Genomic DNA, 25,446 nt, shown 5'->3' with positions numbered 1-25,446 from the left:
GCTTCGCCGATGGGGTTTAGGTGAAGTTATAGAGACAAATAATAATGTTGTCTGTCACTGCCATGAATATGATGAACAAATTTTGAAGTAAATTGGCAACAAGCTCTGCATGTTACAGTGTATAAATCGTTGTGATTATTGCAGGAGTGGTTCCAGTAGGTCATTTCACAAATTCAAACAACCAGATAATAACCATTAAACAGTTCTGTTTAAAATTTAAGCAACTCCTTTTAAACAACCCAGTTGTGCAGTAATACTGAATAAACAACAGTTGCTTAGTAATTTTAACATTATTGTTTAAAATTTAAACAACTTGCTTTAAACAACCGAGTTAAGCAATTTTATTACTAAACAACTGTTGTTTAAAAGGTTCCTAATTTTTAAACAACTAAGTGTTCAAAATGTAAACAACCTTAATTTGTTTAATTTTTAAACAACGTTGAGCGATTCACCGGTTAACTCGGGGTTGTTTAAAATTTTAAACAACTTGTTAATTTTTTTCTAACAGTGTTGTAAATTAATATTTTTTTGCCCTTTTTGTAACTCAAGAATAAAAAGTGCACTGATTGGTATGGGACCTTTGTTGAATACTTTTAGACGTAAGCTTTTTTTAATATATATATATATATATATATATATATATATATATATATATAGGCCTATATGCAGTGGCGTATATAGACAATATCAATGGAAATGACGCCAAAATTATGCTCGCTCACTGGAAGAAAATCCATTCCTTGGGTTTATACAGTTGCGCTTTGTCCCATCCTTTACCTGTTTACAGCTGCCTCATTAACAAAAAAATCATTCTGATGACCCCCCCCCCCCCCCCGCCGACTATATTTTTGTCCTGAATTAATGATAGATCACGTGATATTTATACACTGCCCCCAAACCTTCCCCGAAGACAATGTCTTGTCATTGCTGGATACGCCCTTAATTGCTTTCTGCCCGTTTTCCTTCCTGTTTTATTGTCATGCAGGCTGACAGGAAATGTGATATTGGTTGCCACGACATTGTAGTAAAATTATTCTACGGTTCTGCGCTAAACTCGGGTACGTGATTCCCTTAGTTGGAGACGTAATTATCTTTCGCGGAACTTCCATTCGCTCGCTTCTGGCAGTTTAATGAATATTTTTCTTAAGCGTACTGATGGGATTTCTTTATTATTTCATTTCATTTCACTTATTTCCCCAGTTACAGCATATACAATTTACAAAGCTTTTCGTTTTTACAAAGACATTCCAATTAAAATATTAACAAACGAGAAATATACATAATAAAATAATAATAAAAATAATAATAATCTTTTAGTCCACTCCAAATTTTATTAAACCGAAAATGGAAATTCTTTTTTCCCAATTGATGGTGAGCCCGGCAGCCACTGAGCAGCGCCAGATCGACGTTGGCTCTATCCCTTATTGATGAACGCCAAAACAACTTGGTAGCAGCAAATCTTTTGGTATGACGCGGGAGGGGTTCGAACCCACGACCTCCCGGTTGTGAGGCGGACGCTCTACTGACTGAGCCAACACACCGGAACGTGCAATGCAATGAAAGTATATAATCGAGACTAAGAAGATAATTGCTTGCTGTATTGCGGAGGAAACCTAGGAAAGAATGGCTCGTAATTTAAGTTCCCTAACATAAAATATCATAGTAATATAAATAGAAATGCAAGGAAAAGGATAGATGGGGAAAACGGGACGTTACAAAACAAGACAATAATACATGAAAGACAAGCAAAACTAAAAACAAGCGCAAGAGCGAGAAAAATCAATTTCAAAGGAAAGTGTGATGAATAATGGCATGCATTTGCATAATGTTATATATGGATTCCTTCTAAGTGTTAACTAGGTTTAACTTCTGATTAAACTATTAAATGAAAATAGACTTGGTGAGTGTTTGAAAAAACTCATCAAGAGAATTCCGAAAGATCGGGCCAGTGTAAATAAAGGTTTCCTGTTTACAAAGAGTTCTTAACATTATTATGGTATAAGAAGATTGTCTCGTTGGGTAAATGTGGAATCACTCATTTTTTTAAAACAAAATAGTTAATGCATGAGGCAACTCGTCCAGATTCAGTTGATACATAATACAACCCTGGCAAAGATTATATAAATCCTATATTTTTTAAACATTATTGGAATAAAACAATAAATTGATCTGAATGGGCTAATGACTCTGTTTTTTTTAATGGCAAATCATTCCCATTGCCTTTTTTTGTAGCAAAATAATGTATCTAGTTGATTTTTTTGGAGGAGTTTGCCCCATAATAGCCGTGTATTGCACCGGCTTCCCTCCACTTGATCAATGACAACATTAATTGACACAAATCATGAACCTGTACGTGCGAGCGCGCGCGCATCCCATTTCTATTACAAAACTGCAAATGAAGATGCCCGTCGTCAGCATGCGAGGTGGGAACGCAATCACTGTTTGTTAATACATCGATAGCATCGTCTGCTGAAGATGTAGACGTACTAGTCGGATCGTGTAATGATTAAATTCACGCAAGGGATTATAAGGACAAAACGTTGCAGGATACATGAGGTATGTGTAATTATTATTATTATTATTATTATTATTTTATTTATTCATTTATTTATTATTATTATTATTATTATTATTTATTTTTATTTTTTTGTTTAACAGGGGGGGGGGGGGGGTGGGGATCTTTGTTAATGTTCAATATACTGATTACCTTTAGAACTATTAGGCCTATTTCTGACGTGACTGAAAAATCTTGCACTGCACGCCCTGGAATATTTGTATAATATCTGTCTGTTTGTTTCTAAATGTTTATTCTGCATTCAGGCTTGAAATTCGAATAACCGTGCATGTCAGTCTTATCGATTAGGCCGAACTATTTTTTTTTTCTTCAAATTTCTTTATCGTGTGCAAAAATTAAGTGCACAAATCATTTTACGGTTTTTTTGATTAACATTTCTTTATACCGATATTCGATCTATTTTGACGGTTGCTTTTTTCACGTTTAAAAATGAATCTGCTCGAAGTCAATCAAATGATTAAGTGAAGTGGATAATTGTTTTCTCAATACTTATGCTTTTCGAACGCACGCAGTATTCAACAATTTATTAATATCATGACCATATAAGCCATGCAATGAAATTCAGATTTTAATTTGATTTTCGTAATATCATTCTTTAGTCGTTCATACTCTTTTCTATAACGACGGTAACTGTTAAACTCTTTATTTATTTAGATATTTCTGAAATTATTTTATACAGGGTATCATATTTCAACCAATAGTGGTGGTCTTCCATAAGGCCCTGTTTGGTAACACATCGTGCAATAACAAAAAAAATAGCAAAACAGGACAAAATAAGTATACATGGGTACACATTCTTTGTTATCCTCGTATAGCCGTATAGGCCTAATGTAGACTTTTTCAACAATATACTGCATAGGCCTATTTGTAAAATCACAAACTATATACATAGGGATGAATAGCTCGATCAATATGAATAAAGATGTATTCTGAAAATACCAACTAAAGCTTTTTGTCTTATACTCATCAGAGTAAATATCTAAAATGACCATTAAAATTGATAATCCTCTTTAAAAAACAAGAAAATAAATATCCTTGTCCCTGTACCTTCATTCTCTAGCGCCATTTCATGTTGTTGGTATTACGCTGCAAATTTCTTTCGGCTCACTCCCTTCACTTTAAATGTAATCTTTATAAGACAGAAAACAATTTCACAATGTCTTCCAAGAAGTAAGTAAACCGCTGTTCCCATGACAACGGCAATCATAATGATGCGTGCTAACGCCATAATTTCATTTGGGAGAGTGATGTACATCACTGATATTAAGAAAATTTAACCTTAATAGCAAACAAATCTGAAAGGGAACAAAAAATCAGAAAAGCAAACTATGCATGCTATAAGTTTGAACAAAGTTGGATGAAAATAAGAAAGTTATGAATTTTTGAAAGCTGTAATCACCTTCGGGTGATTTTCTTCTTCTCGCAAGTGAAAATATTCATAATCCTGAAGCAACATTGTCGAGATAGCCAGCTGGAATAACGATTGAGAATTTGTTTTAAAAACATTTTATTTTCGAAGGATTGATCCAACTCACAAGAGTATACCCCTTTAAGTGTCAGTGACAGGGATTTGAAACTTCTACCGTATGATTGAGAATAAATTGAATTGAACACTTCTTTTGTTGGGTTTCACGAAATAATATTGTAAAATCATGCGGTGCCACTTAAATAGAAACATAAACTAGAGTTTTAAATAGGCTATCCAGTGCCATCACGTTCATGGCTACATAAACAAAAAATGCTAGCTCTTCGCCACTTAACTGAGTTCACCCTGCATAATCATACCTCTTTTCTATTACCACTTTCTTCAAGATAATCAACCACTCTCCGCTAATGAGGATAGCGATGATGATACGATACAGACATCACCAAAACGTGCCATTTAGAGTGCATGTCCACCCTCGTTATTGTGAAGGCCTAAATTATGTGTTTGGATCGTTGTAATATCAATTATTATATGGCGTCAGCTTCTAGAGAAACACGGTTAATGGGATGGATGCTCGTAAAACGTTTCTCTCGCGCGCTAGAGGCATCATCTCCAAGAAAGCAATTTAATGACCACAATATTAAGGCGAAACGGGAGTATCGAACGCTTTAATGCATTCTGCTTTGCTCTGCTTCCACAACTAGTTCAAACACCCATTCGCTGTCGCTATGAGGCTGCTTTTCTCTGTCGTTTGCATACGTTAATTACACATGAAAGATATAGTTTGGGTCATGCGTTTTAGTTGGGAAATACCTTGTTTAGCAGTAAATGGGAAGGTTGATTATTCAGCACATAAGAATTGGTGTACACTATGAGGTTTCAGAATCATTAATATGAAATTGATAGAATTTTGTTGAAAGTCACATTGAGTCACACACAGGAACAGATACACACACACGCACGCACACACATGGAAGTGACATGAATATTTGGTTAAAGGTAAAGACCAGTTATGGTCATGCGATTGCATTGTGAAAGAAACGTTGTGGAATCGATCAGAAAAGGTTGATCATCTAGCATCTAGCATCTGCAAGGTTCTGGAATCATGAAAATGATAAGAAATTTGGCCCATTCTTCGTAAAGTTACAAGCACTATACACAGAAAGATGTATATGGGACTACCCTATATCTCTCACAGACCATGAGAGAAACAAATTTACCAAATATATGAATTAGTAGGCGGTTTCCCGGCAAATTTGTTATCATCATGTATTATTCAAAACATATTCTTTCACATGATTGGTAATGAGAGCTTCCATTTCATTTTTTGAAACTGGGGCGTTTCCAATACTGGTCTTTACCTTTAAAACTTGTTAGCTATTTCTTGTTTGTATTCCGAATGTAAGAGGCATGAGCGGCGATAGAGAAGATCTTTGCAAAAAGGAGGGTTCTTTATAACAGAACTCCATTTTCTGATTCCTAAAACCTAACATCAGTAGTCGACTGTGCGTTATGACATGACGAAGTTTGTCATATGGATAATGTTTATTTCATTGATTATATATACACGTATTCAGTTTGATTTCCTGGCTATTGATTAAAAAATGAATACGGCATTATCGATTTAAAACAAAAATACAGCTTAATTTCCAAAGTAGGTTTCAATTTTAAAAAGTCAGGAAACAGTTGAATACCTTTATTGATTTCGGAAGAAAAAATGGCTGTTGATATTCTTGTAGGTATACGTTGTACTAAAATTAATTTCTCCCTGTGAAAGAAAAACGGTTTGTATTCTAAAGAAGACAAGAAACACAAAAGAAAACGTAAGGGCACTGTACCATCTCCAAATGCGTCATTTGTATTTTCTTCTTCTATAACAGATTCTTTATTGTAAAAATTAAGCAAGGAACAATAAAAGGATTCATTAGCTTTTTCTTTCAGCAATTGTACTGGAATCTGCTTAATACAAGAATTAGGAATAAACTTTTCTTTTAGAGGAATGATTATATTTTTCTGTGGTTGTGGAAGTACATAGGTTTTATCCTATTTTTCAACGTGTCGGAAAGAAAATGAAATTAATCTTGTGACAGCTGCTCTCTAACAAAAACACCCAAGGCAACTTCCCCCTCAAAAATTGTCGAATAAGCTACCCCAAGACCATTATCCTCTGTAATAGCGTAATAATCCCTTAGGAAATTCCCGGACAACTACTCCCTGAATTAATTTCCCCGATGATGTTGTCTTAGAATAAATTTATTTTTAATGAGCTACATAATACATAAACTACTATAATCTAACCTGGCACTTTTTTTCTAATATCAGATATGAATATTTTCTATTTACAAAAATATTTAAATATTCTTGCAGTATTCCTCGATTCCGTTCTATTATTAAATTTTAACAACATGTACAGTTTACCTTCTCATTTAGTAATTTCTAAGTTTGTACTGTTTATTTATAATATATATTGTTTTCACCTAAATTATGTATTGTATTGTATTATTCCCATCTCCCTACTTTATATATTTATCTTTATATATTAATTTTTTCATCATTTGTATGATTAGTATGATTTTTCCTTTGAATTGGAATTAAAATCAAATGATACTAATAATACTATTTATTTTTACACGGTAAGCTGTCTTGGGTAAATTGTCTCTGATTATTCGCCGTGAGGGGGTGGGGGGGGGGGGGGGATCACACTTCAAATTTAAATTTATTTGTTTCACTCGATAAAAAGAATTAACATGTACATCATTCAAGTATACAGTGAATCAATCAAAATAAAGCATTTACAATGCATGATGTATAAATGAATACAAAGTAGAAAATATAAACAAGATAAACAACGGATCGAGTTGTATTCAACATATTCAAAGACGGCGAGTATATTACTCGGGAGCACACCCTCCGCTCCAATGAAATATGTTAGATTTATTCACTAATTTGATAGATATAAACTACTCAAAAGCTGCACTGCATAATTAACAATACGTATACCTTTCCATGTGTTATACACATTTGTTTTTGTTTTCTTCAGTTCACAGCTCTGCAGACTGACTATGTACACGCTGTTATCAATGTGAATAAAGTTAGTTACATGCCTTTGTAGAACTTTTTCCCCATCCGAAAGAGGATTATTATTACTTCTTCGTCGGAAATGTTTAATCATGCAATAGCACTGCTCCTACAGACTACTACTACTACCACCACCATTACTACTACTACTACTACTACTACTACTACTACTACTACTACTACTACTACTATTACTACTACTACTACTACTACTACTACTACTGCTACTAATACTTCTGCTACTACTACTACTACTGCTACTAATACTTCTACTACTACTTCTGCTGCTGCTACTACTATTACTACTATACTATTCTGCTGCTACTTCTACTACTACTACTACTATACTACTACTTCTGCTGCTGCTACTACTAATACTTTGTGCTACCACTAATACTACTACTTCTACTACTGTAACTGCTGATAATATTACTTATTGAGTGTTATTCAGCTAGGGTAGCTAAATCAATATAAATACTGCTCTTTCTGCGGGCCCTGCAGTTATTATTTCAACAACAATAGCGGAGGTAAAGAGGGAAATGTGGATCAATATTTTGCCAAGCGACGTTAATGTCAGGTTGGGATTCGAACCCTCAACCCTGTGATAGAGTTAAGTAAATGACCCACTATACCACAACACCTGCACTATTATAGAAATCAATATAGAGTTGTCTTAAACTATTTTATTCAATATTATTTTGAAATGTTCATATTTTAATAGATTTATCATAATCACGATAACATTTTCTTTTTCTTTCTCTCATTTTTACAGGAAAACGTTCAACTGTTGCCGTATGAACAAGCAACTTGTTTACGACAACAGGGTGTAGATGGAAGTGATAATCTACGTCATAACCTACGAGGGACATTACAAACACGCCTCTTAATTTACCTTCATAATTGATATCAAGGGAATTAATCAAGATAGAGGTTGCTGCGGAGATGACTGTGATGGAAATTAACATGATTAAAATGCGTCTCGTGTACGTCAACTTTGCGCGCTTTTGAATGGAAGATGGGATCATACTGGTACATTGTATGTGCTCTTGAGCAGCAAATGGACCGGAACTGGTACCTCTCGTAACTCCTGAGCAGCATATGTCATAAGATTTGTCACGGTGTTTTACCAATTTCGTCTATCAAAGGTTGGTTCATTCTTTGAAGTCCACCCACTTGTATTTGGTGGGCACGAGACACTATTGCCTAGAGACAAATGATGCGCACTGAAATATTTAGCAGGCCGAGGGTGTATTCCTTGATGGAAAAGTATTGTTGGATTAAACATGTTTGTTGCAAAAGTGGAGAGTTGTGATCGCTATCATTTCAGCTACCTCATTTATGTTCAACCACCCCTTGTTGATTGTTATCGTGTGTGCGTTTTTATGATTATCATCAAGTTTGATCAAATGGATTTAATCTGAATCGGTGGCAAAGTCTATCGAAATCAGCATGGGAGATTCGCGTCTGTCGCACACCATGATGAGTCTTCGAACAACAACTTTACCACCCCTAATTGGAAACGAGGATGGGTTCGAAACTTCCTCTATCATCGCGGTCCTGGTCCAGGTCCTTATATGCATATGGACCATTTCAGCAAACGGACTAGTCTTGGTGACCGTGTGCGGGTCACGACAGCTTCGGAGCGTTATGACGTCATTCCTCATCAGTCTAGCAGCCGCCGATTTCCTTCTGGGCGTGGGAATGATTCTCAGTATTACCATTACAATATGGACCACGCCCTTCTGGCCTTGTCTTATCACGTACAGCATCCTGATTGGACAATGCGTCGCGAGCGTTTGGAGTCTGATGGGCGTGGCCGTCGATCGCTATCTTCATATCGTGGGTAACAAAATGAAATGGCGGATCACCGAACTCTTCGCTCAGGTATCTATCATGATGGTGTGGGTCGCATCATTCACCACCGCGGCTGTACCCCTTCTCCTATTCATGAACTCACCGGGTGGGTTTGAAGAGGGAAAGTCTTGTTTTAACTTCACAGCCCTCTTCCCGAAATTTTACCTCGAGTTTGTATTCTACGGGCACGAGTGCGTACCGGTGCTTTTTATGGGGTTCATATATTTCCACATCATCGTGATCCTTCTGCAGAGAGTGCGACGCGTTGATCCAATTGGCGAACCCGCCGTTGGTGAAAATAATATCATAAAATACCGTAAGGAACTCAAGGTCATCATTAAACTCGTCATTCTTCTCACCGTCTTCAGTATATGCACATTCCCAATGGTGATTGGTATTCTCCTCGAGATCTACAAACCGAACTTGATTCTTCCGCCGATCACTCGGCTCACCATGGTTGCCCTCACGTACTTGAACAGCGCCATCAACCCAGTGCTCTTCTGGTTCTTCAATGTGCAGTTCCGCAGGAGCTGCGGACGTCTTCTTCGCAACGCATGTCAGGCGTTAACGTCGTGTGCTTGTTTCTCTCGTTCGGCCACCGCGGTTTACAACGTGAATACAGGTCCCCGTGGGCGTCAATCTTCGTCTAGTCCTACAGCTCTACCAACCATTAACCTCACCACCTATCACTGTGATGAGATGGGCTGTAAAAGGACTCACCATCGGGAGAACATACATAACGTCCCATCAGTGGGTGGTGACGACGTTAAAAACAAAGAGACATGTTCCAGAGAAGCGTGCCAAAATGACCCGGAACTACCGGGAACGGTTCACATTGATGTAGATGTCACAAGGTCGGAAGAATCTACTGTGTCATAAATAGAAATTGTGTACCAATAATCATTTTAAAGTTCTTTCAAGCTTCAGGTATTTGGTTGTATTCATTTCTATTTAGTGCACGGGTCGAAATAACCAAGTACAGCGTTTTTTGTGTGCTCATCTGTCTTTAATGAATTTAAACAATTTAAACAACTACATATACTTCCACTTCTTTCTGCTTTTTGTAGCAATTCATTTTAGTTATAGTAAAATATCAATTCTTTCACTCATTTCATTATTACCCTTAAAGGTACTATGTCCCATTAGCAGGCCAAAAACAAATTAAAAGGTTTAATTCCAACGGCATTTGAAAGATTATACTAATTTAGAACTTCCCTAAAAAAGAGGGAGGGGCTTGAAAATGTCCTTAAGTAGGAAAATAACGACTATTAGTTGTCGAATTGACTTATGAGCTATAGAGCCAGTAAGTAACAGTCTGCGCAAAGATTCAATCAGTTTTATTTTGGCCATTACAAGAAGTGGGTTATTGATGTAGACAAAATAATGCTCATGTACCCTTCACAGCTCATTTTATGTATGTTATTACCAAAGAGCTCAATAGTGTCTGACAGTGAAGTCTAGCAAGCAAACGGGTTTCCTTGCATTATTTGAATATTAGGACACTGCTAATTTTTAAATTTCACAGATAGGACATACATGACATATTCATAATTCCTGCAAAGTTCTACAGAATTTGATGTTGTTTGCAAAAGGGACATAGTATCTTTAACATATAAATGAGATGCTAAGTGTGATAAAGGTGCCTATAAATAAAATATGTCTTATGTTTTGTGAAAGTACTAGCCGTGTTTATTATCTATTTAATTTTTGAACTTCTGTTGGTATATATGAAAATTTGAGGACACGTCTTCCCTCGTTGGCTGAAAGAAAGATAGAAAGAAAAAGAAGTGCAAAGTGTAAAGGTTGATCTTGAGGATTTGAGGGGTTGGAGAGATCGGGAGAGAGATAGATAGATATATATATATATAGAGAGAGAAACTGTTCAATTAGAAATAAATGAATCAATAAAAACGAATGGTATATGATAAAACTTGGAGAAAATAAGATGAAATGGCGAACAAGACTAGAAATTGAGGTTTGGATAGGTGAAGAACAGCATTCACCTAATAAACATATTATCACAGCGGAGAAACGCTGGCGATATACATTTCATGGACAGGCGTTCATTACGGCGAGAAAATGCAAAGTTACCCTAATGTGAAACCAAATGCCCCGGGAAAATTGCTAATTGACCTAAAATCAGAGTGTACAAGTCATGTATGTTGTTCCTACGCCTGGTTTGTCTTTTATGCAAGTGAACCTTGGGGAAGAACACCTAATTTCCATTCGTCGTCAATGCATTAGTTCAAGCAATGGCGTAGCGAGTTACCAGTCATTCAGGAGGGGGGAGGGGGAGGGGTGGTGGAATAATGGAAATTGAAAAAATTAGGAGTGTAAAAAGCGAGAGCACAATGCCATAGCGAGCGTCTTTATCGTTATTCGTTGCCTTGATTACCCCCTCCCCCTTTTCATCAATCTTTCTCTCTTTTGTTCTTTATCCTCGACTGACTCGGGGGCATGCCCCCCCCCCCTTGTCCCCGGACATACACCACTGAATTCCAAGGATGTATTACGCCACCCCCTCAAAACAAAGGAAGAAAAGAAAATCACATGAATAATAATAATAGTTCAGTTCTTGTAGAGCGCATATGAAATAACATTTCTATGCGCTTCCAAAGAGCTTCAGAAATGATTACCCTAGCTTTAGCTCCAGCAGCCTTATCAGTGCACAGTGCTTCTAAAAGGCACTAGTCATCCACGACTCGAACCCACGATATTTGGTTCAATACTCAGGAGAGTATCCATGGCAAAGATCCATCAATTCCGCTCTAGCCAACTGTACGATGTCCTGGCTCGACGAACTTCAAAGCTCTTGAACTCCGTTCGCTCCTTTGTCTTTCCGTATTCCTGGCATTAACAGAAGAATTGATGTGATCACATACGGCAGGTTGACAGCTAGTTCAGACATTCCTTAATGATTGGGGTATATTTTCTTGGCTCGAAAATATGGAAGACAGTGTTAGTGAAATCGTCGTTGAGATTCCCCAATTCACATGTCTACACGGATCTACGTTCACCGAGTTGATTCAAGAGTAAGAATCAAACACGTGCAGTCACCATCAAACATTGCCCTTAAAGGCAATATATAGTGTTGAGGAAAAGCTGTAGATATTGCTAATGTCCGAAATACTTCTTCTCTTCTTCTCCTACTTCTTCTTCTTCTTCTTCTTCTTCTTCTTCTTCTTCTTCTTCTTTTCTTCTTCTTCTTCCTCTTCTTCTTCTTCTTCCTCTTCTTCTTCTTCTTCCTCTTCTTCTTCTTCTTCTTCTCTTCTCTTCTCATTGAGTGTAAGACATAGTCGCTAAAAAGTTCACCCTGGACTGCATGCACGTGGAATCACGCATTTAGTTTGTCAAATCGTAAATAAGTTATCTTTATGATTCAAAATCTGATTAACGGTCTATAATCTGCAAATAATATAGTGCCTGCATTATGTTTCTTGGTCAGGAGGGAGAAAGTGCCACTGCCTCTCCTTTAATTACGCTAGTGCCTTAAGGCATCGTTTTACAATGTTAAACCTGAGATGCATGGCCCTATACGTGTTATCAGTGTCTGTGATATGGTGAAATATTGGAGCCCTAAACAAAAATGCGCTTCAAAATGAGTGGCTCAAGAAAGGACAAATCTTTGAGTGACTGGTTATACCATACTCATTTTCCCCAGTAGACTGTATTGTTATAAAAACCGTTAGAAAACGAATTTTGAAATTTCGATTTCCAATCATAAATATCTTGATAATCAGACAGGCGATCGGCTTGTAAAAATCATGGGATTCCTGACTGACCTAAAGGTTTATAATTATGATAGCAGCATGAGCTAAATCCGGGATGTTGTTTCGAATCTGAGACAAAGATACCCAATCCCTTTAACGCTCAAAGGATCATTATCTCCTGACAGTCTCCCATCTTCTCTAAACTCTCAATTTGTCTTTCAAGAGGCATAGAGTCAAGGTTGGAAAATACGACTGAATGAACAAGATTATGCCAAGACTTCTTTTATTCTATCACAAACTTCAATGCTATGGAAAATTGAATCAACATTTTTTGAAGTTGATAGGTGAGGACTTTTTAGAATGGGCTCTGCGGTGAAAGTATCGTCAAACGAAAATGTATAAAAGCAGAGGATCCGAAATGATCTTCATAATCGAACTCTGAGTTGGAAGCTGAAGAAGAAACAGAAGAAGGCTGAGCAGTACTATTGTTTATTTATCTTGCTTCTAAGTTTTCATTTATATACTTTATAGACTAGAGAAACTGACAATGGCAACTTTAGTGACATTCATCTGCCTTCTAGCAGGTAAGAATTCTACTTACTAAGAAAAAATTATTCATGCTTTTAAATATTCTTTTAGGTTTTCTTCTGAGTGTATTGTATAGATGAGAGAAATAGACTGTGGCTACTTCAGGGCAAACCATTTGCCTTCTTGCTGCAAAGCCCTCGGCCCGAATTCACAAAGGAGGTTTGTCGACAAACCTAGGTTTATGTGCGTCATATGACGCGTTCCGACGCGTTTTTACAAACCAAGGTTTGTCCAAGGTTTGTCTATCTTCGTCTATCTAATGCCGGGTTAATGATAATGATTGCAGGGCCCTCAGCGAGAATAGTTTGACTACTGATGACATAATGTTATTATTATTAGTATTATCATCATTATTATTATTATTAATATCTTCGCAAATCAACATCGATTCAAACTTAAATGTATTTAATCTGTAAAAGGGTTTCAACGCCAAGACCCGGGCCCCATCTTACAAAGACTTAATATATTTTGTTTTGTAGCATTTTTTTTATTATTGCAATCGATCGATATCAATCGCAACTATGTACATAAGGGATCGGAGACTGCAGACTTGCAATTGATTGAAGGACTTGCTATTGATTTGGATCAATCGCAACTCTTTGTAAGACGGGCCCAGATCAGAGCGGGCTTGTGCAGTGACTCGAGAAGAAGAAGAAGATTGATAATGTACACATTAGTGTTACGATTAGAGTTTTAGGCTTTGATACAGAACGAAGACTGTTCTGTAAGCATGAATGATTATCGGCTCAATGTCGAGGGGTTCTCTAAAAGAAAATTGATAATGCCGGTGAGATAAAATATTCTAACATAACAATTAAACCGTGCTCTAAATAATTTTTTAAAAGATATAATATAGATACGGTTCGAAACGTACGAATGAATATAATAATGTTTGTTTTTTGCCTGAATACACAGCGAGATGACCTGTACTGACGTTATGCCAACGAAATACGAAATAATCACTTTTAAAATAATCTGATCCGTTCTTTTCCAATTATTTTACAGCATGTTGCATCGTAGCTGAGGCTCATAAGAACCCAATTACCAATATCAAAGCGAAGCCAGAGCTAAATCCTGTTGGGCCTCCACAGAAACAGACCATGTTCGATTTTCCTGTAGACCAAGGAACCGGTCCAAGCTTCGCTGGTCCAAGCATCGGTGGTCCTAGCACGGCGGGAAGTTCTCTGAGCTACATGATTCCCGGCTCCTCCTCCGAAGAAGTGTCCGACGTCGACATGGAGATGGATGCGGACATCAACGACGTCGACAGTGTCCTATCCTTTGTCTTCGGAAGGAACGGGAATCAGATCAGCGGGAATATGCGTCCACTTCTCCCCGGGAACGGAAGACAGCGAGTCATGTCTGGTGTGGAAGCAGGCGAATATGACCAGCTCAAGGGAAGAACCTCCGGGTCATCGGGACGGGGTGTTGGTATTGCCTTTGGGGTTCTAGGACTACTCGCACTTGTTGTAGCCGCCGCTTTCTTTACAATCAGGAGATACAGGCAGGACATACCAGTCTTGGTCCGTACATAGAGAATTACAGCGTCGACAAAAATGTCGTTTCAGAGCAGGGAGATTTAATCTCCGACTCATCTTCCTGTATGTTCAGAGCGACTGTAACACTTTTTGCATTATCATAATAACATGTTTAGCTGCATATTCTATTTACAATCATAGTTTATACCTTTTTTCCCTTCATATTTATTAGACTTTGTCTGCAAATAACTTTGAAATAAAGGGTACAAGAGGACGAGCTTAGGGTAGGAACATAGAGTGGAAAAAACGAATATGTATTCCTGGATACTGATCATAGTGGATGACATTGTTTATTCTTATTGTACTCAACCTACCCATGTATACAACTAAATCATTGAAGGAATTTTGTTCATTTGATTAAACATTCGTATTTAACTTTTTTGTTTTCCAAAAATATATTTTTCCTAGTCAGATTCCTCTTACAATCTGTTTTATATCCAAATTGGGGAAAATTTTTAATTCATTAATCTTACCATCATGCATATTATGATTTATGTTAAATTTTCATACCGTTTTATGTAGGCATCATTCTTACCTACACAATACTAAAAATACAGTGTGTTTAACATGGGTGGCAGTAAATAGCCCGGGAGAGGGAGAGTTCGAACATTTAAAATACCGTAGTAGAATAAAATGATTGGATAAAGTCATTAAAATGAATTGTTTAAACTAAATAACATAATAAATTGACAGCTGTTTCAAAAGAAAATGAAGAAAGAGACTCCTACATTGTACAGTATGTATTTGTCTTTCAGTTTCACTCATTCAAAACGCATGCCGTTTTGTCAGATTGTGAAATTGTGTATCTTTTTAAAGTAGGATTTTAAAACAGGTGCGTTCTTTCTGATAGGTGTTGAAAATGATTGAATAATTGATTTGACGAATGTATTGACAGAATAATGAAGAGAAGAAGCAAAAGGATCGGGGCTATCGGTCGGTGTATTTCACTTTTCAGAACTTGGAGAGAGGGGAAGAGGAGGAGAGAAATGGAGAGACGGGTAGGGAGAGAGGGGATAGAGAGAGAGAGAGAGAGAGGGGGAGAGAGAGGGAGAGAGAGAGAGGGGGAGAGAGGGAGAAGAAGATGGGTAGGGTAGTCGCTGAATGATATGCCAATTTTGGTGGAGAATGCTATAACAACAAAAATCAGGTATGAGGTTGGGAAAAAATGGATGAAGGCGCTCATATAAACAGGTACATGGATGAAGCAGATGTTCGATGTTCTACGGAAGGTTGGGGCTCAACCCCACCTCCTCCTCCTCCTCGTCCTATTCCTCCTCCCCCTTACTCCTCGTCCTATTCCTCCTCCTCCTCCTCCTCCTCCTCCTCCTCCTCCGCTTCCTCCTCCCCTCCTCCTCCAAGAAAGTCACTGTCATGATATATTATTAATCAGATTTTACAGAAAAAGTTTCTAAGAAATATAACGAATGCAAAGTCCAAGTATATCACTCTTTAAAGATACTATGTCCTTTTTGCAGCCAACATCAAATCCTGTAGAACTTTGCATGTCAAAATAGTCTCTCAAGTTTACGTTAACATTTTTGATCATTATGTATGAAAATATTTTCTGAACAGTTTATGAAAATGTACTTTTGTTTTCTTGTTATTGCTTCAATTGATGTTTAATCCAAAATATCAATGTACAATGTATCCAGCTTTGTTAAGAATGATTGGTTTAATATGTATTTGATTTGATAGAAAATGATAAAAAAATATCTTTAAAAAATATAATTAAAAAATGTTACTGAATTATATTACATTTTTTGTGGGGGCCTATTTTACAAGCTTTTATGTATTCTATTTTTTAATGTTCGCTTTGCTTTGAAATGGATATAATGGTCTAATAAATTCAATTCAATGATTATGAATGCAACAGCAATGCACCCATTCACCATCGATTAGTCGATCTCCAGCAAGGCCCAAGCGTACTCCAGTGAAACGAAGAAATGTAACCTAGCTGTGCCTAACTGAGAAGCTTGCCATCACAAACGCCGAGAAACAGACACTCCTGAACAAAACAAAAACAGAACTCATCTCCGAATGCCGGCATGGAAACAAATTCTATCTCTGCAACTTCAAAAGAGACTACACTTAATTAAATAAATAAATACATAATCCAATATGTACTAGCACCTTGGCGGAGACTATTTTGTGATACCCCCTCCCATAGGCTTTACATGTTTAGAAATCCAGCACAGTACCCGAGCAATTACAATAGCCCCTTCATCCTTGAGTAATTCTTATTGTACTACTTAAAGATGAAGTTGAGTTCTGGTCACGCGATTGCATTGTGAAAGAAACGATGTGGAATCGACCAGAAAAGGTTGATCATCTAGCATATAAGAATTTGTGTGTATTGCAAGGTTCTGGAATCATCAAAATGATAAGAAATTTGGCCAAGTCTTGGTAAAGTTACAAACACTGTACACAGAAAGATGTATATGGGACTACACGAACACGTGGCGTAAAAAACCTACCCCCCCCCCGAGTTTTACGATGAACATGACATATTTAGAATATGAAGGCTTTGAAGAGCCATGCTTTTCAGGGAACATGTCTTATCTGATGTTCTTCCACACTTGCATAATAAGAATGATAAAGTTCACAAATTATTTTTCACCTCTTCCCAGAACTCAACCTTACTCTTTAAAGGTACTATGTCCCATTTGCAGGCCTAAAAAATGAAAAGGTTAAATTCTAACAGCATTTGAAAGATAATACTAATTTAGAACTACCCTAAAAAAGGTGGGGCTTGAAAATGTCTTCAAGTGGGAAAATAATGACCATTAGTTGTCAAATCGACTTAGGAGCAATAGAGCCAATAAGTAATAGTCTTGATTTTCAGACCATTGTACCGAATGGTCATACTATATGCTGCGCAAAGGTTTAATCAGTTTAATTTTGGCCATCACAAGAAGTGAGTTATTGATGTAGACAAATGCTCATGAACCCTTTACAGCTCATTTTATGTATGTTATTACCAAAGAAGAAAAAAACCAGTCAGTCACTCAATGGTATCTGACATTGAAGTCTAGCATCTAAACGGGTTTCCTTGCATAATTTGAATATCAGGACACTGCTAACGTTTAAATTTCACAGATAGGACATACATGACATGTTCATAATTCCTGCAAAGTTCTACAGAATTTGAGGTGGGCTGCAAAAGGGACAAAGTACCTTTAAAGTCTTATTTTGAGCGTATTTGCTTTTTAAAGAACTAGACTAAGCGTAAATAGTCAAATTTGACCTAAGGCCATAAATATATTATATAACCAACAACAACAGCGTATTTGTACCCAGGTAGTAAAGTAACCATGTACTAAGAATGCTAATCAGTTGCCTAATGGTCGCTTGTAAGGCGTGAAACCAATAGCAACCATGTCTCATTAGTCTGCCTTATTCAATATATTTTTGCTCTGCCTATAGGCATTGAGCACTGTACGGAAGAATAAATAAAACCTAAGTATAAATATACAGGCATGGGAAAATGGCAAACACAACAAGCAATCTGTGTTTCTCATAGGTAAAACAAACGTCTGGGGTTTTCACACTTCCTAACCTTGCTTCCAAATTAGGGTGAATCCAACACCTTTCAAGCCGAACGTTCGATCTCTCCTGTCTTCCCAGGTATGTTGAGGACCAAAGGGGCATAAGTTAACCCCGTGTAAAGGGATATGCACCAACGCTCTTCTGGTTCTGACATGATACCCAATATCATTATTAATACAAGAGGCGGCTTTAATCGCGGCGCTCTTCCAACTGCGTTGTCCACAGCTCAATCAATCAACCCGGAATTTATTCAAATTAAATTGACTCGTTCACGCTTTGAGTGGACCACATCTTGACCAGGCCACCCGATGTATAGAAACTGCAGTCCTCAATATTCATGAAACACACGTGGGAAGCGACAGGAGACTTAGATTTCATGAGATTTATATTTCTGAGTGGGGGGGGGGGGGGGGGTAATTTATTACTTGAGCTCAGTGGCGTACATGTACGAATCAGTCGAGGATAAAGAAGGAAAAAAGAGAGAGAAAGAGGGTGAACAAAAACAAAAATAGAGGCGGGGGGTAGGGTAGTAAAGGAAACATTAAAATAATTAGATTCGTCCACTTCTCATTATGGCCTTGTTCTCTCGCTTTTCACACTCCTTTTTTCCCATTTCCATTATCCCAACACTCCCCCTCCCCCTCCTGAATGACTGGATTCTTGCTACGCATTCGCTTGAACTTATGCATGGACGACAAATGAAAATGAGGTGCTCTTCCCTGAGGTTACGATTGTTTTTACTGTTCACTTGCATACGAAACAAACCAGGCATAGGGACTACATACACTCTGATTTTAGGTCCATAAGCAATTTTCCAAGGGCTTTTGGTACATGAAGACAACCTCTTGCATTTTCCCGCCGTAATGAACGCCTTCTCATGAAATGTATATCACCAGCGTTTCTCCGCTGTAATAGTATGGTTGTTAGGCGAATGCAGTTATATTAAAACCTCAATTTCTAGTCTTTCATTATATTCTCTCCAAGTTATATCATACAATTTGTTTTTATAGATAAATTTTGTATTAGGCCTTATTGAAAAGTTTCACTAATAACCCACTTCTCTCTCTCTCTCTCTCTCTCTCTCTCTCCAACCCTTGAACTTCTAAAGATCCGCCGCTATGAATATGTTTCGTTTTCCTTTCTGATCTTAAACATGTGCCCTTCTCTCGCTTTAAGTTTCTTTATATTTTGACACCACGTGTCCTTAAGCTCATTTACCAAATACCCATGTAAAAGTGTTCGCCAGTTTGCCAATCTTAATTTATTTTTTGTATAGAAAGAAATAACAAGAAAAGGAAATAAAAGCAAAACAGGAGATCCTCTGGTTGTCAAATCGGCCCACGAAATATAATAACACATGTTCTCAATTTTTCATAATATTACGCCGACAGAAATTCACAAATCAAATTAATAATGAACACGGCTAGTACTTTTAAGCACAAAACATATTTTATTAATAGGCAACTTAATCACATTTCAACATAATAAAAGAAAGATAACTTTTAGAATCCTGCTTGTGATTTAGCTTGGATTATATAGACAGCCCACGAAACCAGCAATGTCGGTCTTTTGAATCCTAAGAAAAGTTGTCAGAATGCCCATAAACCTGACATGCCGCTTTTGTGAGTCCTCAAGTAATTTTTTTAGGAGAATGCCGGAGCGTTAATGTAGTGTAAATTCTTTTCAATACATGTGGATATCAAGTCTGAGCCATTTTTTTTTCTATTCCATTTTTAAAGAAAAAAAAATAGAAATGAATAGTTTTTACATATCAGATTTGCTCCTGAAGATTAATCTCTATGGTTTTCCTCCTTTAATTTTTGTTAAGTTGCGTTAATATAGCTGATACAATTCTACTTTCAAATTCAAATTAATTATTTGCTAAGTTAGAAGAAAACATTACAACCATTAAAATACAATTTATTGCAATGATATTTATTTATTTCAAAAATTTACATGTATGTTCAAAAGGCAATGTGTTATATACATGTAGATTAAAAAAAAAGAAATAGGTTTATTAAAATAGTGAAAATGGTCTTACTATTAGATGTGATAATTATATAGATCTAGTATTCCATGAGTCGTGCATCTGTCTGGTTGCAAGGGACATCGGTCCAAGGTGCACAGCAGGGGTGACAATAGGGACTTTTAGATTCGCACGAAAGTCCCTTATATTGCCAAACAAACCAAATCCCAATACTTCTATTGCCCTTGTATAGAGTTTAAATAACAACTTCTTCGCACCCAAAATTGTTGGTTTGCATTTTGTCTTGCAAAATCAGCATGTCATTTCAAAGACAACGCATGTCACACTGGCTATTTGTCAACCCAGTTGGGGCGTGGCTTGGGTACTCGTATTTTAAAATGTTCACTTTTCTGAGGGAGAATAATCAAGAACTCACAAATTTCAAACTTCAAAAGCTTAGTGTATTGCTCCGAAGGGGTGGATGTGGGGAATGAATTTCCCATTTTCATTTCTGAAATTTTCCTGCACGGGAACACTCAGGCCAGTGGCGGATCCAGGGGGGGGGGCCCGGGGGGGGCCCCCCCCCCCCCCCTTGAGAAAAAAATCATGTAAAATCACGTGATTTTTACCTTTTTGGGGGTTGGGCCCCCCCCCCTGGCGCTCAAGGGGGGGGTGCAAATTGAAATTTTTTTGAGGACCAAAAAAAAAAATGTGCTCACTACCCCCCCCCCCCCCCCCCCCCACTGAGCGACTTTTCGGCCGGCGCGATTTTCAAATTTTTGGGAGCAAAAAAAATTGTGCTCTGTACCCCCCCCCCCCCCCCCCCCCCCCCACTGAGCGACTTTTCGGCCGGCGCGATTTTCAAATTTTCGGGAGCAAAAAAAAAAAAAAGTTGGGCCCCCTCCCCTAAGAAATCCTGGATCCGCGCCTGACTCAGGCCACTTGTGGTTCTGTAACGGAAGGGTTCGCAGGCCAGTGTTTTATCTATAGATTTTTAAAATATTAATTTCATTATTCACCTTGGATTCGCTATAAGCATAAAGTAGTGACAATATGAAAATGCCTTAACCCGCCTTTCATTCTGAATTTGACCACACATGACATACGGAATTGAAGTTTTGGGAAGTAATTATGAAATAAACATTATCATTAAGCCAAAAAAGGGAACTAAGAGTTATAACGTTTAGTCCAATAAGGACTCATCCGCAACCGATATTTCGGGAGCTAAATTTATTGAATATGTATCAGCTCCATAACTTATCTATTTCCTTAGGATACGTGTATCTTTATTTTCTACCAAAAATGACACATTTGTCATTGGCAGTTATCAGTGGAAGCCCCTTGTAAAAAGTAAAGCACTGGCGTCGATTGAGTGAAAGAGAGAGAGAGAGAGAGAGAGAGAGAGAGAGAGTGAGAGAGAGGGAGGGAGAGGGAGAGAGAGAGAGAGAGAGAGGGGAGTGAGGGGTTGACATATAAAACTCACACTCTCTGCAATTTTATACAACAAAAGGTTGTCTTGGGAACCACTTCTATCTTTACGAATGGGGTGCAGGGGAAAGCCTTTGTCAGGAGTCTTGGGGGGGGGGGGGGGGGGGAACTGCCAATTCTCATTTTTCCTGAAACATCAGAGTACAGTATCAAGTACTTTTTCAATTGTAATCATCACTCCAAATCCTTTCAACTTTCTGCACTAGTAAATGTCCAATCACTTTTGTCCAGTTAATATACCGAAACACTGGCCATAATTAGAGGGAAAAGATACCTACCAAAAAGCACCTTTTCGGCTCAAAATTATATTTCACACACTACATATTACATAACTCAATGAAATTGATATCAACCTGAAAGTATTTCAATTATTAATCTTTTGAGACCAAATCCATGGTGATTAGATGTTTTACTTAAAAGTTATCTTTAAAACTCGATGTAAACACGCCCTCAGTACACGTTTATGCATACAGTTAATACACATGTGGGCAGAAATGTCGTTTTTGTGGAAATCAAATCAATAACTTTGGGTTGCTATAAATTTTCACTGAAAAGGGACATAGGCCTCTCCTATGCACAGACTATTGTCCTTGTACATGGGCAAATTCCTGGAAAGTTACGAAAAATGACTCATCTCCAACTTTGATTTATGGAAAAAAACGGTTTTCTGATATAATTCAGTGTTTATTAATCCCTAATCCGTTGTTATTGTTATCAAAATGTAGATAATTTAAATTTCTTTCATATGACACTCAAAATTTTGAGGAAACCTTGAACCACCGTGAAATTGGTGTCATATGAAAGATAGCTAACACCCCTAAATCGGAGGGGGCGTCCACAAATGAGGCCCTTCTGATGAAAAATGTATTTTTATATAATTTTTTTTCTTCATCAGAAGGGCCTCATTTGTGGACGCCCCCTCCGATTGATGAGTATTTGCTATAAAATATTTTTTTTTTAAATATTTTATTAAAATCGCAATGAATAGCAACATTTATGCAACAAAGGGCGGCTCTTTAAATAATACCTGAATAATTGCAGTGACAGCAAAAAATGATTATATAGACAGGCAAAATACAACAGGGATTCAATGGCAACCCAAAATGACTTGTTTTAGGAGACAGACAGAGAGAGAGAGAGAGAGAGGGGTGGATAGAGGAGATATGCGGCTACCTCTATTTAGATGCAGAGATACACAAATACCAGATGATATTTAAGTACTGAGTATTCAATTCACATGCATGGTTTTTGTTGCGGTGTAAGAAAAACTGCTGTGTACATGTAGGTCAGTTTACTGCCTCGATTAGTACCAAGTGAATAACAACCGACATGACAACAATAACTGGTTTACATGATAATATATATTTATTTCGGTAACAAAGAAATGAAGTATCTGTTATGTAAAAAAAATGTACTGTGAGAGAAGAAAAGCTTTCATCGATTATTTTGAAAGAGTACAGAGAAAGCGCAGTACGGGTATCAATGGGAAGATTGTTCCGTACATCTGGGCCAGTGTCAGTGGCAAATGGATTTAAGGGTTAGAACAGTTTTTAGATTGTACAAATGGAAATTTATTTAGTAGATTTTCTGTAGGGTAGGAGTGGATCTTAATTGAAACAGAATTGACAATGACCCTTTTTTTTCTGAAGGCGAAACATGAAAGTGGCAGTTTATAGAAAATGTATATCATTTACTGTTATTGTTTCAAACTATACAATAAAGGATTTGTGTGATCACGGTAACCAGCATTTGAGCAAACATGGATCGCTTTCTTTTGTAACATATAAATAATATCCGTATTGCCCATATATGACATAAAAGGGAATATCATGGTATTGTACAGCATAAATAATAAATAAGATATTCGATGGAACAAGAGTATGCCTACCTTACGTGATATTCTTACTTCAATACATTTCCTTTCATTTCAGTGTTTCATTAATAAACACTTTAGAAATTTAGAAATTTAATAATTTCACCCTTTTCAGTAACCACACCATCCACTCTAATTATTATAGGAGAATCTAGTATACACGTGTGTTGCTTTTGTCACTATTCTATGAAATGTGGTCGAAGTTTGAGTACTGTGTATTTCGTTTAAAGGGATAGTTGAGTTTTGTTGCAGAGGGCTCTACACAAAATAATTTTATTTGAGATAATGAAAAGCTGAGTGTCAAATATGAAAGAACATACAATTTAAATTACAAAATAATCTTTGTTTGATCGAAATCGGTTCAGAGACGGCCGAAATATCCATACATATAACGATTTCTAATATTTGTGGTGTCCCACAAATATTCGATTGTTTGAACCAGCCGTTGAAAAAACGAGAAATATTCTCCTCTAAATTACGAAATCTGCAACATTCTTTTGACAAAATTATTTTTTCAGCTGTAAAATGTTATCATAACATGAACACAATACACATATAACGAATCTCAAGAAAAGAAAATAATAAAGAAACGGTTCAATTTGGGGGAAATGTTTTGAGAGTGTTGCCAGCGTGGAAACATTAACATGTTCACGTATATCTCTAATATCATATGTATTGAAATATCTAGTCATTTTTGTTTTTCTCTGCCCCAAATTTTTGGGCCCTGATGATCATAATCATTGTTTTAGCTACTAACAAAGGATATAATTTTGGTGCTGTTGTGGCGCCTGGTCTTGAAACATGTAGATCTTACAATACATACATGTTCGGTCCTAGAGGGTGACTATACTATCATTTAGAAGACCATTATAGACAGGTGGTCTAGACAGGGAAAAGGACAGATTTGAGTTAACATACACAAGCACAGTGACTGTACTAAAATAACCAAGTGTTCAGATTTATTAAAAAATAACTTACACCATAATGATACAATAGGGTTGAGGAGCGACAGTATTTTCAAAATCTTATCTCCGTCGTTTTGTTACTGGATGCAACACTACAAACATGATATAGTTTGCATCTAGTATTGTATCGAATCTAAGATTTACAAATCATGGTGATCTAATAATGCTTTAGCTTTTACAACTTGTAAAAGAACAATAACATCAAAGAACTTTGCATTGAAGCCTATCACATTTTTCAATAATGTTAACAGGTATAAAGCTATCGTTGAATGCAAAGAGATACGGCGGTAAAATACATTTTATCTAAACTGGAAACACAATTAAAAGAGATGATAACCAATAATTAAGAGTAGTGAAATTTAAACTTTTTTTTATCAATATCATACAAATAAACCATTGCCCTTATAGACATGATATGTCTTCTTCTTCTTCTCTTCTCCGAGATAATCTGCCTCCTTCAATACTGAAGATTCTTGCAGATGCCGTATACTCGGCCTGGTTGGGGTATGCAGGTGGACCATTACACCGGGGTTTCCCCTACTCTTATACGAATAGTGCAATGGGTTCTTAACGTGCAAGGGTTGTGACTCTCCTGTACACGGGGCCTCCATTTAACGTCCTATCCGAGGGACGGAGTGTTTTCCACTTGACATAACCTGCATCTATGAACAAGGGAAGGGACACGTTAACACACAACGCAGGCTTCAGTCATCCGCCTGGGTGGAAGTCGAACCCGGGATCTTTGGTTCGACAGGCAGACGCTTTACCGACTGAAATATACATATATAGCTTTCTGTAAAGGGCTTACCTATCGCCTAAAGTGCTCTGTATTCTGAGCA

At 37.1% G+C, this 25,446-nt stretch overlaps 2 protein-coding genes across 2 annotated transcripts; both read left to right on the top strand.

Moving 5' to 3' along the window:
* The first annotated feature begins 8,456 nt into the window (after window positions 1-8,456).
* On the top strand, window positions 8,457-10,116 carry LOC115920690 (adenosine receptor A1-like). Its single transcript, XM_030977119.1, has one exon. It carries the CDS (start codon window positions 8,529-8,531, stop codon window positions 9,810-9,812), a length of 1,284 nt encoding a protein of 427 aa, XP_030832979.1. The 5' UTR covers window positions 8,457-8,528; the 3' UTR covers window positions 9,813-10,116.
* Window positions 10,117-12,792: 2,676 nt separating this feature from the next.
* On the top strand, window positions 12,793-15,429 carry LOC105443730. Its single transcript, XM_011677273.2, has 2 exons — window positions 12,793-13,227; window positions 14,237-15,429. Exons 1-2 carry the CDS (start codon window positions 13,191-13,193, stop codon window positions 14,764-14,766), a joined length of 567 nt encoding a protein of 188 aa, XP_011675575.1. The 5' UTR covers window positions 12,793-13,190; the 3' UTR covers window positions 14,767-15,429.
* The last annotated feature ends 10,017 nt before the right edge of the window (window positions 15,430-25,446 follow it).

Source organism: Strongylocentrotus purpuratus, unplaced genomic scaffold (genome assembly GCF_000002235.5).
Source record: "Strongylocentrotus purpuratus isolate Spur 01 unplaced genomic scaffold, Spur_5.0 spur5_scaffold_9, whole genome shotgun sequence".
Lineage (NCBI taxonomy): Eukaryota > Metazoa > Echinodermata > Echinoidea > Camarodonta > Strongylocentrotidae > Strongylocentrotus > Strongylocentrotus purpuratus.
This window is presented reverse-complemented; position numbering and strand designations above follow the sequence as displayed.